General features: G+C 39.2%; 1 protein-coding gene across 1 annotated transcript in view; it reads right to left on the bottom strand.

Annotated features, from left to right (window-relative positions):
• KHDRBS2 (KH RNA binding domain containing, signal transduction associated 2) overlaps positions 1 to 20,775 on the bottom strand; it is a 308,580-nt gene that overhangs the window by 86,771 nt on the left and 201,034 nt on the right. Inside the window, exons 5-6 of the mRNA XM_071741655.1 lie at positions 11,755 to 11,882; positions 7,616 to 7,811 (exon numbers count right to left, since the gene is read on the bottom strand). Coding sequence (XP_071597756.1) covers positions 7,616 to 7,811; positions 11,755 to 11,882 — 324 coding nt within the window. The remainder of the gene's footprint in view (positions 1 to 7,615; positions 7,812 to 11,754; positions 11,883 to 20,775) is intronic.

The following is a 20,775-nucleotide window of genomic DNA, read 5'->3' as shown; positions in this document are numbered from 1 at the left end:
TTCAGACTTGCAAAAGCACTGAACATGATGAAGGGAAGAAAATTATAGACAATGAAGACTACTTTTCATGCCTTTTATTGTACCAGGTTCAATTATCTAGAGGAAGTGTATGGATAGAGGCAACTGGCTAAAAGGCACATCAGCCAGAGTTGTTTGTTTTATGTGCCCTGTTATGTTTGTCTTTGATTTAGGTGCAATTGCTAAATATGTATCTCTGCAGATTGATGCAGAATTATTTTCTGGGAGATGACAATGTCACAAATGTACCGTAGAAAGGAACACAGATGAACTCCAAAGAAAGCTTTCTGTAACAGGAGATATTTTTTTAAACACATGCCCTTAAAATTCCATTAAAATAAAGATACTATTTTGGAACAATCCATAAAAGTTTTCAATTAATATACTGTGGTTCCTAAACTGTGCATTTTATTAAATTAAAAGGTTATTAAAATGTGTTCTATCTAAAGTAAGAAGTGCCTAATAAATAAATACTCAGCCCAGTAGTACTCTGTTAGCTCTATACAAAAATCTATCCATATAAATAACACTTTGTTTATCTGCTGTAATAAAAAGGCAGTAATCTGAGATTACCAAAATGCTAGACTGAAAAACACATGAGTAAGACTGGGATGCTGGATATATCCCAGTTAATGTTAAGTGCCACAGCATCTTATCACCTGGAGCCTTTCCTGAATCCAGAGCTCAAGGCTGCTTTAATTGCCTGGCACAGCTGAAGTCTCTGCACTTACCAATCTGCAAGAAATAGCATTTTGCACTGAGCTTTCATCATTAATACAGAGCTTGTGTGTGCCTGGCTCCCCAAGAACTCACCAGTCATGATGAAACTTGCAGTCCAAAGTTATTTAACTTTTTAGTACCTCAGAGGACTAAATCTTGAAAAGTGAAAGAGAAAACCCATGCCTTCCATATGAATTGAATTCACACAGCAACTGAACTTGCAACAATTCTAATTAAATTGGATTTGTTCCAAGTCTTAATAGCAATCCACTGAGTTTGCTAGCATTTATACACACACACACAAAAAATAAAAAAAAAAAAAAAGGTTTATAATTCACCTTGTCATAAAAAGGGCAACATGGGTGAAGATAGTCACATCGTAAATGCCTATAAAATTATATTGTACCAAGACATCTTCACCCAATAAATACCCAAGTGACAGAGAGAAGTATTTTTGGTAACAGGGTCCTGAATTATAATGCTGCTTAATGATCAAATGGTACACTCTATGATGCAGACAAATTCTGTCTCCATGGAGAATACTCCATATATTTTTAATGTAGGGTCTTATGAATATAACAGCATACAGTATGAATATTTAAGGACCATATGAAGGTTGGATGATCAGTTGAGAGATGTCCTTCACTTAGATCTCTATATAAAAAGTATAAATATTTATTAGGTAGTAGTATTAACATCATGTATAATACTAGAACATGCACAGCTGCATCAGCATTTTTCTTTATACTCTGTCTAGCACAGAAAATAATTTTGGACTGAGAACTTGATAACTAATGTCAAGGAGAGAAGTACTTTTTCCAAGTAAGGAGAGCATGGAAAGGATGTCAAAAGAGTTTATCCTCCACATGATCTTTCTGCAGCATTATAAGTGGATGTTAGAGTTTTATGTATTTTATGAGTAAAGTTTAGTCCATTGAAAAATATGATTATTACAATCAAATCAAAACAAATTAAGAAGATTATATAATTAGGTCTCCTTTTTCCAGCATAAAAATTCATAGCAGTGATGAGTCTGAAACCATTATTCAGATTTATTAATGCACTGCTCTCATGACAGTTCCTTTGTTCTCATGGGACAAGTCTTATTTATTCAGATTATAGTTCCTAAGAATAAGACCCAAACTACAGTTTGCAAAGGTAAGAGAAAAACTCCAGAACTTCGGGTTCCCAGACACTGAAGGTTTAATACTGACTGTGATTTTCACTCTTAGAGAAACACCAGTGTCACTACTATTTTCATTCTGTATTCATGTTGCTGGATTTGTTATACTATATATTTAGACTGTTCTCCAAAGTTTGAGTAACTAACTCTGCATTTTTGAGACCACCATTCAGATTTTTCTTCTAAGGCTCCATAGGGTCTTTCAGATAATATAAACATTATCCTGTTCACTGCTACTATACTAAAAATAAAATCTGATTTTTCAAGTCACAGAAGATATGCTGAATATAGCTTAGCTCTTTTTCTAAGTGCCTTGGAAATAAATAGGTAATCAATCATATTTAATCAATATGTTGTTCAGCCATGCAGATTCACATGCCTATAATTCCAGCTTTATTCAAACGCTCTTTAGTCTCAGTACATTCTTTATTGATTATGTTTTTTTCATCAGAAAGATGCAGATAAATAAATAAGTGGTACGTCTTAAAATCTGCAATATGAATTTAGAAAAAAATATTAAAAGAATCCCCTTTGACTATCATGATATGAAATTTATTTCACTATTCTAAGGCTTGGAGCAACTGTCCTTAGCTGTCTGGATCTCACTCACACTGATAATGTCCTACTGGGATTATAGGGATTGACTTCAAAAGTAGCAGAATCAAGTGCCAGTTGCTCACTTCAACATATTCATTAAAGCACTGACACAGGCACAAACATGCCCTGAAGCAGATGTGCAGGTCTTTATATACAGTTTCTTTCTAAATACAAAGTAGGAGATAGAATGAATTTAACAGTCCTAAGAGTTCCAGCTTAAAATATTAAACAAAGCCTCTGCAAGCCCAATTTTAGGGATCACAGTCATCTGTTGATTATTCTGTTTCAAATGGTGAAGTGTGACAAAATGCCTCCTATTGTCAGTCTTTTCATTGTCTAGGTTGGCAATGAATAAACATGAACATAGTTGTTTAATTCTGTTTGAAAACTCTTGAAAAATGTAAATAACTATTGAGCTCAGAATAAACAGTTGAATGTGGCATTTGCTTTTGTTTTATATAGCTTGCAATGAGAGGAAGAACAGCATGACATTAAAAGCACAATCTATCTTATTGTGTGGTTGTTTTCCAGGGACTTTCTAAAAGCCCCGTTCTTCATTCATTCCAGAAGCTAACAAGAAGCTCAGTTTGGCTGGTTTGATCAGTGAAATGAGAGGCAAGAAAGAATATTTACATTTAAAACTGCTCTTCAGTCTGTCTGTCCTAGACCCAGGAGCTGTATCACTTTCTCAGTGTCTTGACAGATGGGACTATTTCTTGCAAAAAAATTATGTATTTCTTTGTAAATCCAAGATCATCTAAGTGATCATATTATGATAAGTGGCGTTCAGTGAAGCAGTATCTTTTCTTATCCCAGAGTAAAAACCCCCTTTTCTTATCCTGAAGTAAAAAAGCAATTGTAAGTGAAATATAAGAGGAATGTATATTTTAGTTGCATATTCACTCTGTTTTGGTAATTCTTTGCATCTGGGGCATGGGAAGTAACCTCTAGACTTGCATTAGACTTCTTAACAAAGAACAAGGTCTGAAAGCAACAGTATTTTTGACTTGTATTTGTGCTAAGCACCCTTCAAACATTTAGCTTCAATCTTCAGTGAAAAAAAGGCTGGATGCTCAGATTTAACCACGTTGTGCTGAACAATGCCACAGTAGGATGTGCTTGCCAGCAGAAGATCTACTCAGGTACTTCTTACTCTCACTTCTGTATGAATCTGTCAGTCATGTCTACTGCCTTTTTGCTGTTTCGTAGCAGGCCATCTATTTAACACTGCTTATTCTTGTTGAGAAAAGACTGTCTAAGTCCCACCTCAATTTGTAAATATGACATCAGTGTTAATTTTCCTTACTATATTGTAAAAAAATCTTAATCCTTGTAATGAAAAAATGGCACAAACTCAATCTTCCCATTGGCTCTTTCAATAAAGGCAACAATGCAGAATGGAAACCATGTTTGAACACATTTTCATTCACTATCTCCTATCTGGGTGCACTGATACAGAAACTTTAAGATTTCTAGATGGGACATCATCTGTCTAAGAGAAAAGACCTCAGAACTAGATGTAAGTTTAAAAGACATAATTTAAATGCAATTCCAGTAGCATTTTCTCTATTCAGAATATCTCTGCCCTTAACTACAAAATTAAAAATCCCAAACAGCCATCTTGTCACTAGTTCTTCCTGAGAAGCCTGTTGGCATTCCTGCCTTTCCTATCATCCACTTCAGGCTCTTCAGCATTCTGGGACTAACAACACAGTAGAGTGGTAAATAGGCCTCCAAGAAAGTTCCAGATTGAGCCAGTGCTGCCAAGGGATTGTGGCTACATGTATTGCTGTACATGGAGAGAAGAATTAAGCAATAATTCAAATGAATTTGTGTACTGATTTGGGGAAGAAGTGTGAGTTGATACATAGTGCATTAAATAGGGAGCTACACTGTGTGTTAAAGCAAAAAACAACCCCACAACCCAAACAGGACAAAAAAATCCGAACCTAAAGTCTAGAAGGCTGTTCTTAAATGAAGATTTGAATACTTTCCAGAAGGTAGGGAAATCTTCAGCATGGCAGTGTTTCTGGATTAGAAATACAAAATTTTATCTTGGCAGGTAATCACAAGGAGTTAAGTTCAGCTTTGAGAAAGACACTGCTTCTGAGGGAAGTTGACAATGACCAGCTCAAGCTACTGCTCTGAATTGCACTCTGAAGGACCTCTGCTTCAGCAGAAGAGGAGCATGTACACACTGGTCACACTAAAATAGTCACTTTGAACAGCACTCTTATTCACTGGGTTACAAACCCAGGAAAACCTCTCCATCCCAGAAGCTGCACAGCAGCTCTTAAGCTCTCCATCAAAATTTACACATTAACTATTTCCTTTTGCATGTATTTTCTAATGTCAGCACCTCCTTTTCCTGCAGGTATTCTTCTGAAGTTCCTCTGTGCTGCACCTATGCTGCACCAAATAAAAGCCATAGGTCAGTTTCAAAAGTAAGTAAAGAAAAGTGTGTCACTCCCCCTTCCCTTCCTAGTCCTCTTCTTTTCTGGAAGTTGTTCAAAATTGTTTTCCCTTTATTTCAGCTTGACATTCAAAATGTTGAATGTGAATAAACTCACCACAATGACAAGGTTTCTCTTTTCTTGAGAAGCCTTTAGACATTTTCTTTTATGGACTCTCACAAAGGCCATTAGGAAACCTCAAAATATTTAGACAATGTATAATTACAAAGGAGTGATCCAAACACCTAAATGCTTCTCCAAACCGATTTGAACAGTTTGCTGTTTCAAGGTCAAATAGTCAATACAGTCTCCAATTAGCAGAGCTGAGCAAATACCTAAAGATTTCTTTTTTCCAGGAAGTGCTGTTTAAACATTTTTAAAAATCTGCTGCAGCCTTCCTATTTCTTGAGTTCACATTCAGCTCAGCATGCAAATGACTATATTCTGTTAGAGCAGAGAAAAATCAAAAATATGGATATTCACAATCAATCACAGTGCATTCATGTGCACAACTAATCAAACCAATGGTGTCTGCATATAGTAGGCAAAACCTGGAGTGAAACATGGTAGTCAAAAATGAAAAACATAAACATCTACAGAAATTATAATATACTTGTGGCTTGCCTACAAGCAGAAAACTAGACAAAGTAAATTGGATAAATTATTCATTGTAAATTAGTTTTTCATCCCCAGGATTATATGTGAAAAAAGAACAATTACACGAGATTTGATGTTGGTCAACAAATACATCAAGAAGCTTTTAGTATCCAATGAGATCTGCAGTGTAATGGCTTATTCAAGAAGAAAAACTGTGCTGATCTGAAGTAACTGAACTGTCACTTCCTGCAAAATCCAAATATTTTCCTCTACAAATAATTGAAAAATATGTATCTAAATAATATGACAGTGAACTTTTCCTGTAAATTACAAATCTTTGCAAAATGGCAATTCTCATTACAAACTGACATCAAGTCAGGGGATGCCTACAAATTCCCAGCTATGGAAGAGAAATGTTGAAAGGACAAAGGAGACCAGGAGATCTCCAAAATATTTGAATTTGTCCTACTTTTGTTTATAGCGAATTCTTGCTTTTATTTAAGTAGGCAAAATAGAAGCAATAACACATTTGATTGGTTTTATTTGAATAATAAAAGGTAAAATGATTCCTTCAGTTGAGCATATATTTTGTGTTTCTGAGAGCCTAAGCATTTCAAAACAATGTGGAACTCTTTGAATGCTTTCCCAACCCCAATTAGCCAGGTGCCCCAACTTTTTCTCCTGCTTTCCATTTATTTACCACCAAGTAAAAGTTTAAGAAATTTTTCCTAAAAAGTGGCTCATAGCCTAGGACATTTACCAGTCCTGTAGATTAAAAAAAATTAAAAAAAATATATGATCTAATTAAATTATAATTTTATGATCTTAATCTCACATTACAAAGGTTCTTTTTTGAAGTTGTCACTCATGGATTAGGAAAAGAAACAGTATTGCAAAGAAAGGAAAGTCTCACACACTTTGATACTGACAGATAATATGCTACCTATCAAAGGAGGCTAGACTTTTAAAATTGTTTTTTTTTTTATTTTTTTTTTTTAACAGGGCTTTTATCTCATTTAAAGATGGAAACTGTGTGGAGGTTAATAATAACAGAGAGTGACTTTATTCTTCTCCTTTTTTGCAACTGCAGGTCAGTTGTGACTCTTGGCATTTACAGAATGAACACCCCTGACTGGAGGCAGCCATGATCTAATCTGTACAAATACAGATGCTTGAGTAAAACTTTACCAAAAAAGAATTAACTTTTGTTTCAATTTCCTTTCTTCTGTTCTAGGATGATTATTAATTAAAAAAAAAAAAATTGCATCTTCTCAATTATAGTGAATATTCTCAGTGGTTTTCCTAGTGAGAAGATAATGGAATGGATGGGATGTTCATTTTACCCTGAGATTTACTACAGCTGGGAAAAGTCAGGCAACATATTTGATAGGACTTTCTCCTGTACTTGTATATCTGACCTAATAACCTAATAAAGATATTTTAAGAAGGGAAAGTTAAAGAAGATGACTGGAAATCTTTGATGCTTACAGCACATTTATTTTTAATACCTCATAAGAAAAGGTGACAATGCTGCTCCTTGCTAAATATGCACCACTGTATCAGCTTTCATGAAAATTACCTCAATTTCTATTTCTTATGTTTCTGTACTGCAACATAATACAAATATTGAGTTGAATACAAATATATATATTTGTATGTAATAAAAATAATTTAGAAGAACAATCCTCACCCCTGTTTTCTCACAAAGGATATAATCAATTATTTGTAAGACTTGCCTACAGAAATGAGTGACTTTTAATTATAATATAATATTTAGACTATCTGTATTTCTCTTTGTGATGGCCTGATAGTGACCCAGCACAACCTTCTCATAGCCAAAAACTAAGCTGTGAACAATTCTGTGAAACCCACATCACCCAGACCACACATCTGCAGACACACTGCATCCCCCAGACTGTAATTCATCAGCAGGGGTTAAGCAGTAGAGGCTGAGTAATTGTTGTCCTGGAGTCCTCCAGTTCAGAAGTACTTGATGTTCACCCCAGATCTTGGCTCACATCTGTTACTAACACACACAGTTACTTACATATTCTTCATAGGCCTCATGTGCAGGTGGAGGGGGTGGTCTGTAGCCTGGGACAGCTGGGGCACCCCTTGTTCTGGGAGTTGGCACACCCCTTGCCACTGGTGGGACTGGGAGGGCTCCACGGGTCACCGGCGCTCCTCTGGGTGCTTGGGCACCTCGTCCAGGCAGGGGTGGAGGAATCGCACCCCCACGTCCCCTGGGGGGAACAAAAAAGAATGATCACTTTGGCATGTATGACCAGGAAGGACATGCAATTTCAAAGGCTCTTACATTTTTACTGCTATTTAAAGGATGATATAACTCTGGGGTTTTGGCAGCTACAATGTCAAGCACTTTTAGGCAATATCTCAGGCAGAACTTGTATTATGGAAAGACATTATTTTTTAAGCCACCCGGTGCCTTTTGCACCTGATCCTCTTGTTGCTTGTACTAATAAAACTGTGGACCACTGTAATTCACAATTTTGCTGCAAAGTAGTTCCAGAGGAAGAAGAAAGTGAGGAACTTTTTCAGTTGCTCTCAAACTATTTTACAAGAACAGTCATTGCACTTGTTCTTGTGTGTATTGGTGGGTGGGAGAAATTGACTGGCAGAAACAAGATGGTGCAGGATGACAGAAATTTGCAAGGCAAAGGAGAGAAAGAACATAGAAGAAGAGGGTGGCACAAAATTCTCTTTTCCTCCACTTTTCCCCCCTGTGCAGAGAAAAAGGCACATACAGAGCACAGGTTTAGCATCCTCCCATTTCTTTATGCTATATCCATCTTTCTGAACTAACTGGTGAGTCAACAGAAGTTGTGTCTACTTAGAAAGAGGTTCTTGTAACTACACTATGTGACAAATTACAACAGGGGTGTAGAGGTTCTTGTAACTACACTACATGACAAATTAGAACAGGGGTGTATCAGGGAAGCTATCTGAGTTTTGTTTGAGAGCAGTATGGTCCTGAGTGTGCTGCCCTTTCTGAAAACTGAGTGCTGGGTACAACCATGGGTGACACCCAGATCCAGAGCTGTCAATGAAACTCAGTGTGAGATGTGGCTCTTTCTCTGCTGGGACAACCAAACCCACAGCACTGGTGTGTGATGTTTGCTACTTTACTACAAACTTTAGTTGCCAGTGTCACAGAACAGCAGAATGGCTTGGGTAAGACCTTCATAAAATCACTGGTCCAAACTCCCTGCCTTAGGCAAAGACATATTTCACCAGAACAAGTTGCTCAAAGGCCAGTCAAACTTGACCTTGAATACTTCCAATGATGGAATATCCATCATTAGAGCAGAATCACCTCCCTTGACCTGCTGGTCCCACTTGTTATGCAGTTCAAGATACAGCTGGTCTTCTGGGCTGCAAAAACACATTGCCAGCTCATGTCCAGATTCCCATCTACCAATATCACATCCCTGAGTCCTTTAGAGGGCTCCTCTCAAGTCCTTCATCCTCTAGTCTGTGCTGACACTGTTGATTACCCATGTGCAGGACCTTGCTCTTGGCCTTGTTGAACTTCAAGGGGTTAAGACAGACTGACCTCTCAAGCCTGTCAAGGTTGCTCTGGATGCATCCTTTCCCTTAAGAGTATTAACCACACGACCATAAATATAATTATGCTATTAGCATAAATTATTAGCATAAATATTTAGCTCATAATACATCAGTCGAAATTTTTACAAAAATATTCTTCTCAGATTTCTGACTGGTCAATAAGGAAAGCATCCAATATCCTGTATCTGTCCAACAGATCCAATCACTTGGGTATTTTGCAGGAAATGGGTGTCAGCAATCTGCTGATCATGCTTTGAACCTAATTTAAAAGCTCCTGTTTTGTTGCAGTGACATTCTGAATATTATTATTAAGCCCTTCAGAGGTCTTGGAAGAATGGTTTCTGGTGCCCAAAAAGACTCTGAGTGGAATATGGTCACGAATTACAAGCTTAAAAAATCCTCTGCATCATACAACTGATAAAAAAATCCCACTCAAGAAGAACAGAGGCCAAATGCTATGAACACCTTCAGGGGGAAAAAAAAGGTCATAGATAAGATCAACTAGTTCAATTACCAGAGAACAACTCCTCTGTCAAGCTCCTCCATATCCTATTTCTTCCAAAATAAAAGTAAATGTCTTTGAACCCATCCTGAAGTTATCTCTACAGATAACTAGAAGCAGCATCCATAGATGCCTGAGGCAACAAATTTCTTAAGGGTTCACTGTTAAAAATGAGTCTGAAGGAGTGACTGAACAGGACTTACAAACAAGCAGAGCTGCTACCTATATATGAAAAAAATCCATGGAAGAATTCAGGAAATATTAATTCACCAGTGTATTTAGATTATGTCAATGGAAATAATAGAAAACTGATAACCAAAATAACAAATAATATATAATACAATATATATACCTTAGATACAATATATATACAAAAATTATTTGGCAAATAAAGGTCCAGAGTATGTAGCCTTCTCTGACTATACTGTTTTACTGGCCAATAATGTTATGCTACTGACCACACCAATACTGTGTGGGATAAGAGAAATATCCTTTCACTGGCTTCACAATCTCCTCTGATTTTGTTGCTTGACAGTTGTATACCACACACTGTATCCTGTGTACTGCAGATCAGAGACCTTGGCACAACAAGGTGAGGTCTGTCAGCCTGACCTCAGTGCCTGGCAGGGTTATGGAGCAGATCATCCTGGGGGCAATCACACAGCACCTACAGGATGGACAGGGGATCAGACCCAGCCAGCACAGGGTTAGGAAGGGCAGGTCCTGTCTGACCAACCTGATCTCCTTTTATGATCGGGTGACTCGCCTGGGGGATGAGGGGAAGGCTGTGGATGGAGTCTACCTGGACTTCAGCAAGGCCTTTGACAGCGCCTCCCATAGGATTCTCCTGACAAAGCTGTCAGCCCAGGGCTCAGACAGGAGCGTTCTGTGCTGGGTTAGGAACTGCTGGAGGCCCCCAGAGAGCGGTGCTGAATGGCGCTGATCCAATTGGTGGCCGCTCACCAGTGGTGTCCTCCAGGGATCAGTGCTGGGCCTGGTTCTGTTTAGTATCTTCACTGATGATTAAATGAGGGCATTGAGTCCACAATTAGCAAATTCGCAGACGTCACTAAGTTGGGGGGGAGTGTGGATCAGCTGGAAGGCAGGAGGGCTCTGCAGAGGGACCCGGACAGACTGGAGAGTTGAGCTGATTCCAATGGGATGAGGTTCAACACGGCCAAGTGCCGGGTCCTGCACTTTGGCCACAACAACCCCATGGGGAGCTCCAGGCTGGGCACAGAGTGGCTGAGAGCAGCCAGGCAGAAAGGGACCTGGGAGTCTGGATTGACAGGAAGCTGAACATGAGCCAGCAGTGTGCCCAGGTAGCCAAGAAGGCCAATGGCATCCTGGCCTGCATCAGGAAGAGTGTGGCCAACAGGTCCAAGGGATTCTGCCTCTGTACTCAGCACTGGTGAGGCCACAGCTTGAGTCCTGTGTCCAGTTCTGGGCCCCTCAGTTCAGGAAGGAGATTGAGGTGCTGGAGTGGGTCCAGAGAAGAGCAAGGAGGCTGTGAAGGGATCCAGCACAAGCCCTGTGAGGTGAGGCTGAGGGAGCTGGGGGTGTTCAGTCTGGAGAAGAGGAGGCTCAGGGGAGACCTCATCACTCTACAACTCCCTGAAAGGAGGGTGTAGCCAGGGGGAGGGTCGGTCTCTTCTCCCAGGCAGCTATCAGTAGGACAAGAGGGCATGGACTTATACTCTGTCAGAGGAAGTTTAAGTTAGATATTAGGAAGAAATTTTTTACAGAGAGGGTAATCAGGCATTGGAGTGGGCTGCCCAAGGAGGTGGTGGATTCTCTGTCCCTGGAGGTTTTTAAGAAGAGACTGGATGTGGCACTCAGTGCCATGGTCTGGTAACCACAGCGGAAGTGGGGCAAAGGATGAACTTGATGATCTCAGAGGTCCTTTCCAACCTGTCTGATTCTGTGATTCTGTGAACACAGACCACACAAGTTTTAGAACAAAAAAAGTTTTCGTTTACTGACCCTGATGTGTATGTGATTTTCTTTATTTTTTTGTAAACTTTGTTTCTTTTTTTTTATTTGTTTTGTTTTTACACTTTTTAAAGCTACTAGCATAATACCTCATGCTACCACACCTTGAAGGAGCTGTAGGTGGCACACGGATCCCTCTTCCTCGAATGCCCCGTCCACGTGCTGAATCCTCAGAACCATTCAAATATGACAATTCTCTCAGCTGCTCCTGGCGAATTTCATCATTATAGTCCTGAAATGCAGAAAGTGAAACTTGCTGAAACTTTGTATTTTGGCTGAGCTGCCAAACCACCCCGAACAGAAACTACATGGATACTATTTGGATGAATCACTCCTCATTATTGCCTGCATGCTGAAAAACCATACAGAAGGAATGGACAACTATCTACAAATGTGGACAGACAGATCTACATGGGTAGTTAAGGTGGTCATAAAGATCACACACAAACAAAATAAAACACAAGGCACAGAAGGCATTAACGCAAAGCATACACCAAGAACATGTCTGTACATGAGATGCAAATGGATTTTCACATAATAAAGCTACCAATCTCAAACAACTTGAAATCAGATCAAAAATGCATTTCATAAATAGTTTATGTTTTTTTCTGGCAGACATTCCTGGCTACCTTTACACACTTATGCCACAATTTCCACCTTCACTGAACCTTAGCATGCAAAACTTGCACTCAAGTGATTTGATTGAATATTTAATCCAATACCACTTAGCATCACTGAATGTAGCCCTCAGTTACTCTGCATATCATAAGCATAAACAACTTCTGAAAGGAGCTTCAGGACTTGTAAATAACAAAGCTGTGTCTACTATATAAAATTGTCAAATGATATAAAATAGACCCACTTTAAGACTGCAGGGTATCAACTTTAGCACTGCAAGCTTCTGCTGGCTCAGTAAACAGAACATTGGATAAAATTTCTTACTGATAGAAATGCATAATATTGGGCAATTTTTACTTATTTTGTAACCTTTATCTCAGTCAGAAGTTCTTTTTTTCTCAGCTTCCTTCCTTTTGCATTCAGTTCTTTGCCTGCTGATCACAGTAGCAAAGAGCCCACTGCAGCAGCTGGCTCGCTGGCAGCAGAACTGTGCAACAGCTAATTACTATTTCCAAACAGAAAGAATCATTGGATTTTAGCCCTTCAGTCAGCATCAGCTCCAACATAGAATGGATTCAGTTGAAAGGGACCTTAATGATCATCTAGTTTCAACCCCTTGCATGGGCAGGGACACCTTCCACAGGCAGCTGCCATGGATTGATATGCAAGGGTCTGAAACGCTACAGTGCCTGCTGCATCTTGGGTGGGTGACCAGCCAGGAGGCATTACAATTGACACCACTTTTTAGCCAAGCTGAAGATCAAGAGAACAGTGAGATGGAGCCAGGTTCCTGTTCATTCCTTCTCCTTCCTGAGGAGGCCCAGTAAATCTATTTAAAGATATGGTGCTGACCCTGTTGTATTCTACAAGAGAGTAGCCCTGGTCAAGATGTCCCTTCTAAATTTCTGGGGAGTGCTGCAGTAAAATCTAGTAATAAAATTCAGAAGAGACTCCAATTTATACAATGCAGTGCATGATATTTACAGCAGAATCATAAGTAAAAAAAAAAAAAAATCCCTAATTTCCTAATAAATCAGATAATGACTTTCAGTTCCCACCAGTCCCCAAGCCTTTTAGCATATTCTTCTGTCATTCTAACAATAACGGTAACAAACCAAAACCATCTTTGATGTGTTCTGTAAAACACAGAGGGAAAACCACAGATATAATCATTGAGGTTACATTTACAGAAATTGCACAGCAGTTACTATCCCCTGTAATTGTAACTGTAACTGTATCCACTGCTTTGCTTAATACTATCTGCTACTCACACTGGCTTTACAAGGATTGGGATTTCAAAACTAAGTGAGTTTACCCTTCAGGTTCCACACCAGTGCTGAGATTGAACTTCATTAATACTGCAAGTTAATTTTGTAAGAGAGAGATGCGTGTGTGTGTGGGGCAGGGAAAAAGAAAGACAAAGGACCTGCAAGCAGCAGAAATTGGAACTTTCTATGTTGCTGTTTTCACTTTTCTCCTTTGGGGCATTGCTGTATAAACTAATTCAACCAGCAGTTGCCACAAAGCTGCTATTCCTTCCTCAGAAGCACTTATAATTTAAACTATTATTACTGATGAAACAGAAAATCTGAATTAAATTTATAATGTAGAGCAAGATCTGCAAATATGCACCATTCTGTTATGCACTGTACTTAGGTTTTCTAAAGGTCAATTGCCACACATCCAGGTAAAAAATGTCTACAGTGTATATTGAAATGGTAAGGTAAAGACAACAATGTGAAAGGACTGCAGTTAAGATGCTGGGATGGATATCCTGAAAGAGAAAGGTTTCTATAAAAAAGATGAACTCTATATAGATAATCTATATTATGTGCCCTTTAAGAAAGCATTAAAAAGATCATAATTTCTGAACCTGAAATTTTTTAACAGAAATGCTCACTTCAACTCTTTCATTAAACAGAAACATAACACTGAATTAATCTTTCATAACTGCTGTGAATTTAGCTAGAGACATGGTATCCTGCTGAATATTTAACTGTAGCCTAGCACGTGAGCAAAATAATGCTGCGGATGTTTCATATATACCTAGTCCCAAGAGAGTACAAGATGTTGCAAGATATATCTGGACTGAAGAAAGCATAATGAAGTAGCTACATACTGCAGCAGTATATTGAGTTTCAGAAAAAATCCCCTACTCCTCATATTAAAATAAGCTCATGATAAATGTTCTGTACTTCTTGGCTTTTCTTACAACTCTAATAGTCTTACAGCTATTCTTTTGGCTGATAACCTACATTAACCTATATGTTTTTCTCTTACTTATATTCTTACAGACATTATTACCTATAAGTATTTTTTTTTATTTACTGATACTAAAGGTGCCATCTGCTAGTGTGTGGTGGTCTATGCTTGCAAACAACCACTGTAGGTGAGCTAACCAACCATGCTCACAATTATTCACTTAAACATGTATCTTGACCTTAGAAATACCATGGACTTACAACCTTACCAACTTAGTAGTACCCAGGGCCACCTTTAGTTGTAAATTTTATATAAGTCCCTAAAAAACAAATTACGTATCTAGATAAATTTCAGTATTCTGGACATCAACTCACGTACCCCAACTTACCAAAATTATGTTTATTAAAGAGTATTGGGAATGATTAATTAGGTTGGTTGCTTTCACTGCTCTAGGAACAAAGGAAATTGGTCAGTGTCAGAGTCTGACCAGTAGTAACTCATCCAAGGGCCCCTCTGGCAGTAAAAGCAGAGAAACATAGAATCACTAAGGTTGGAAAAGACATCAAGGATCATAAAGTCCAACTGTCAACCCAACACCACCATGCCAACTAAATTATGTCCTGAAGTGCCACATCCACACATTTTTTGCATGCCTCCAGGGATGGTGACTCCACCACTTCCCTGGGCAGCCTGCTCCAATGTTGACCATTCTTTTAATAAAAAAATTTTTCCTAATATCCAATCTAAAGCTCCCTTGATGCAACTTGAGGCCATTTTCTCTCATACTATCACTCGTTACTTGGGAGAAGAAGCCAACACCAGTGTAATTACAACCTCCTTTCAGGTAGTTGTAGAGACTGAGATGTGGGAAAGAGGGTGAAGCATGGAAGCTGCTAGAGAACACTAGAAATGTTTTGGGAAAAATATCAAAGTATGACACACACTGCAAAACCTGATCTGAATTAACAAAAACACATATTGAAAAGGGAGGAGAATTAATAGAGAAATCAAAGTGTAGGGCACAGACAGACGCAACAATTTTTGGGAATATATATCTGTCATTACCATAACAAAGATTCATTGAAGTCAAGGATAAATAAGAAATCAGTCCTTTAAGGATTGTGACCTCCTGTCCTGATATGCTTTGCACATTCAGCTTGTTTCTTTGTCTGGGAATGATTTTCACTATTAATAAATATCATTACTCCTATCTGTGACAGTTGAATTTCATTCTCACTCCATACTTAAGGGGAGAGTAATTTGGGTGAAATGCAAGCTACCTTAAGAACAGGCAGTTATGCAAATCAGACCTAAAATGATAATCATAATTGTTCATGTTGAAAATTTTGAAGTATGAATAGGGCTCACTTGGTCCCTTACACAGATGAGATTTCAGAGTATAAAAACACTCCTTACACAGTTAAGCTTGCCATGTGTTATGTGAAGAGCAGACTGTTTTCCAAGTAGTCTTGATAATACTAGGAAAGATTCACAGGTATCTTAATTCTACAGGCAAACAACTAAATAGTAACACCTTTTATTGAAGACACCAAATTCCTTGATTTTAACAGACTGAAAAAGTAGTCACAAAATAGTTTTTTTTTCTTGTAGTTATTTTCTTTATAACTATTGAAGTGTTTCCCAAAGGTCCTGAGGAATCAATAACTCAAATTTAAAGATGGCCGTTGCAGGTTCCAATGGTCCTGGGAATCTCAGTCTGCACTGCTTGAACTATGAAAGTCTTTCTCCCTGAGGAACATAATATTGTCTGAAATTCTTGAGCTGCCAACAGAGAGCACCACATTCACAGACATACGTAGGTACCTGAGATCTGCTCTTCCTGCACTCGGGTAGGAGAAAGGAAACAGGAGATGGATTTGGACTCCTGGAGCACTCCTGCATCCTGCCCAGCTCCCAGCATCAGTGAAAGAGCCACAGAGCTCTTTGTATTTGCACAGATCCACTGACACGTTGCTGCCTTGGGGATATTTTCAGGCGAGTTAAATTCCAATTAGCCTAAAACATCCATTGAGGACATGCCTCAGAGAACACATAGCTAGCCAATAGGACACAGAAGTGCCAGTGAATTTTAGGTGGAGGTAGGTGATGCGAATATGGCCCTCTTTTGTTTGCTTGTTTGTTCTTAGATCCTTATAAATTCTGGATTAATTCTGCTTGTGTTCACTGTGGCCTCATGAGAGTGAGCTGTGATTCATCTTCAAAACATAGTGAGAACCCCTAACCTGGACTAATGGGGTCAGGATCTGCAGTTTATTATACTGAAGAGATCAAGAACTCAGGAATTCCCCACTTTGTAGCTGCATGTTTTAATATTGGACTAATATGAAAAAGAACAGCACAGAAGAGTTTGGTGAACTAAATCATCCATCAATAGAGATATTTGGTATTTTCTGTCATTTATATTCTAAGATGCTGTTCCAAGACTCCAATACACTCAAAATGTAAATATATCAGACTTTTCTCTGCCCACATCCAAGGCTTCTCTCTATCACTGTCTACTTAGGAAACTAGGCAATTGTGCCAGGCAGGTTGAGTAGCCCTCTCCATCAGATAAAATTTGGGTGAGACAGTACTTCAGCTGCTCATGGAAATTAGGTGGATGCAACTGCATACTCAGACTTCATTCTTTGTCTCTCTACCACAAATTCAATGTTCATTGCAAAACATGAGATAAATCTGTAGTTGAGACCATGCCCAAGCAAGCAATTCCTATAAAGCTCATCAGAACCATGGGAGCTGGCTCTAGCCCACCCTTCGTGGATGTCTGATGGGTATGGCATATGCTCTCAACAGTATACAGAGGAACTCAAAACCGACAGGAGTTTTGATGTTCCTAGATAAGACCCATACTCTCTGAACCCATGTTTAATATATATGCATAGTTTCCTGGTTACCTACAGTCAAAGCCATCTGTCAAGATGGCTTTTTGCCCATTCACAGATTGGTCTGATTATTGCACTGGAGCATAGGTGCCAGGTAATGATAGTTTTAGATGGACAGCCTGCAGTGCACCATGAGTGACAGTGCTTCTGCCAGAAGTCCTCCTCTGTGACTCCAATATCGCAGTAGCACCACATGCCTCTTTGCATTTGCCCATATATATTGACAGTTATGTCAGGCCATTTTGTGTGCATGCAGTTCTCTGGAAGCCAGTAACCCCAATAAATAAATAAAAATACAAATATAATCCATCTGAGCCCAAGGAAGAAATGATTTTCTCTAAGCAATCAGCAACCTAGCCAGATGCATAGCCATAAACATTATGCACTTTCACTTGCCACATATGCAAAAAATTACTGTCTTTACCTGTTTATAGTGTGTCTGAAAAATAAAACTTAATTGTGTGGGTCACCCTTAGAGATTGAAACACATAAAACAGACCATACATTTCTCTCAGTAGCAATCTGAATGTATTGCAGCCAATATGAGTTTCAGCTTATAAATGCCTATGGGCAGAATGGAAGCAGACATAAGCTGGAGCCACGTACACTTGCCTTTGAGGTTAGTTGACAGCTGGAGGATTTGTCAGCTTGCCACAGAGAGCACTAACCCAAGTGTGGATGTCATTTTTCTCTTTGAGCATGCACAATTAAATCTGCCTGGCATCATCAGCATGGGGCACCACACTCAACAAGCAGTGTGGAAGGCAGGGGATGTCTTGCTCCTCAGCACATGAATAAAAGCTGCCAATCCCAGAGTGTAATTTGTGCATAGGCAGCTGCTAAAAAAATTTGATGCGGGTACTTTAGTTTTTGCTAGAACAGAGCAAAACAAGCCTAATTTAATTGTAGAACAAATTTAATATTTTGTTTTTACACTAAAGAGAGCTTTGAACAGATTACTACAGTTTACACTAAAATGCTGTTAGCCTCACAAAATAACCACACTAAAGATGGGTGCATGGCATTTGAGAAACTTGTAGAAACCTGTATTAAATTGAAGCCATTTGCCCCAATTTTTTCCACCCCTCTTGCTCACAGGCCCTCAAACGAATGGATACTCTGGTCTGTAATTCATTCAAATGACAGCTACAATGCAAAAGAAGTCAGTTAGCTGACAGCTCCCTATCTGTGAATTTAATTTCAAGTGAATCCCAGCTGCCAGAGACTTGTGCTTATTTACAGCTGTCACTTGAAGGGAATATATAAGGGAACTGGTAATAAGAACAGAGGGCATATAGCAGGCTGCAGAAGGGTGGCAAAGCCACCTACTAAAGAAGTCATCATGGGTTTGCACTGCATGTCTATGCTGGCTCCTAGGAAGGGATGTGGCGTGCTTGGTCTTCCTCCAGGAAAGCCCACTTGCTTCTAAGGAGGCAGGGAGCAGGACTGCCATTGCTCCTCCCCATCCATGTGCTGCAGCTCCACTACTAATGAGATAACTAATTGCTCTTAAAGCTGGAGTCTATTCTAGTCCACAATAAGCCAAGAAAATATATAGATATATTTTATCCATATATGTATATAATACCTACACATATTTTCTTGTTGTACACAGTACTTGTGCATCCTTTTTTTCCTCAGCTATGTGAGGTGGGAGATGCATTGCCTCCTGCTAACCCACTGCTGTAGGTTTGCAGCTCCCTTGTCAAGGATAACAGGGATGGCAACAGCAGCCAGCTAAATTCAGACACGTTTACTCTTGTTTAGTGTGCCTGTCTCATCCCGCCTGGCTACAGCTACGCACTCTCAGTCCCATGGGGCACAGTAAACAAAAGATGCTGTTCGAACTGAGGAGACTGGAAAGAGCAGTGAAGGATGAGAAGTCTAGGCAAGGAAATATCTTATTAGGGGTTTGTTGAGTGCCCTTCATTTTATATCTTCTGAATTGTTTTAGAACTTTAAAAAATCCCATTAGGTGATAAAATGTACAAGCCAATCGCACACAGTATGTTGGTAATGAACTTGATACATGGCACAGGAATTAGTTTTTAAAATACATTAGTAATTTTTTAACTTATTGCTATGCAGGGTTAAGATAACATGAGCTCTCTTCAGAATAAGGAGAGTCTCGGCAAGCACTAAGACTCTTACAAACGCATAGCAGAAATGTTCTTAATAATCCTACTAGCATATACTGAAATATATTAACCATGGTCTGATTCTCAGTCAGGAGATAGGTTGAGAATATTTTAAATTCAGTCACTACAGAGCCACCTGCAACATCCTGAGAGCAGGAGCTGGCAGAAGGGTGATTCATCACAGCAGCACTGTCTGACAGAGGAGCTGTGGGGATGGTGGCTTTGTCTATGTATTTGATCCTCCATTTTTCCAGAAAAAGGATTTCTCCAGACTAACCTGCGTCCTGGTAACCTGGGTTCTGGTCTAGATCCCACGCATGAATCCCTTGAAGAATGCTGAATCTTCATTTGATCATGCAGTTTAGCCATAGACTGTGTGTCAGAAGGTTTTTGCAAGCTCAAAATAAACAAGACCACCCGCAATGCTGATACTCTGACCACAGGAGCATCATCTCCTCTCCTGATGGCCCCACACCAACAGCAGCACCAGCAGTGTCACTGCCTGGCACAGCTCCTTGGCAGAGGAGAAACTGGTGGCACAGGCTGGGAAAAAGCTGAACTGGCAGTGAGAAAAAGGATGAAGACTTTTCTTCCTTTGTCACTTGTGGCAGCAGGCATGGGAGCTCCTTCCAGAAACCCCAGGCCACCATCAGGGCCTGGCTTTGGAGAGGTAGCAGTGCCTTGGCATTCTACCCAGTCAGAGGTCCAAGCAGAAAAAACAAGTCTCTGCATTTCTCTTGGACTGCTCACTTCACAGAAATCTGACTAACCAAAGAGCACAGCATATTTTCCCCAGAGCCAAGACTTTTCTGCACACTAAGGAAAAAAAAATCAAATAAAAACATGCTGCGAAGATGGTCTGTAATAGCACCATAAAAATACAAGAGTAATTTTCACTGCTGGAATCAAAGCCATTTTAAATCTATTTGTTTCAAATGGCTATAATCTAAATTAGTTTCAGTACTGAGAGATTTATGGATACCCAGTGTAATGATAGAGAGGACAATGGCAGGGGAACAAACAGGTATGCAAGGAATGTCCCTCTCCCCACATTCAGTAAGGAAAAGACAGTGAAAATATTTTTGAAAAAAGATACTGCTACTGAATCTCAGGGTTACCATCCAAACTTTCAGAGAAACTAAAAATATTAAAATAATTTAGATGCAACGTTCCGAATTTTATGCCAAATTTTAAGTGAGAAACAAATATGGAAATAAGTAAACAAAAAATATTGAAAGGAAGAGAAAGACATATCAAATAAAAG

The sequence above is a fragment of the Heliangelus exortis genome, chromosome 3, assembly GCF_036169615.1.
Source record: "Heliangelus exortis chromosome 3, bHelExo1.hap1, whole genome shotgun sequence".
NCBI classification, from domain to species: Eukaryota; Metazoa; Chordata; class Aves; order Apodiformes; family Trochilidae; genus Heliangelus; species Heliangelus exortis.
Note: the sequence above shows the minus strand (reverse complement) of the source record. Positions and strands in the feature narration are given on the sequence as shown.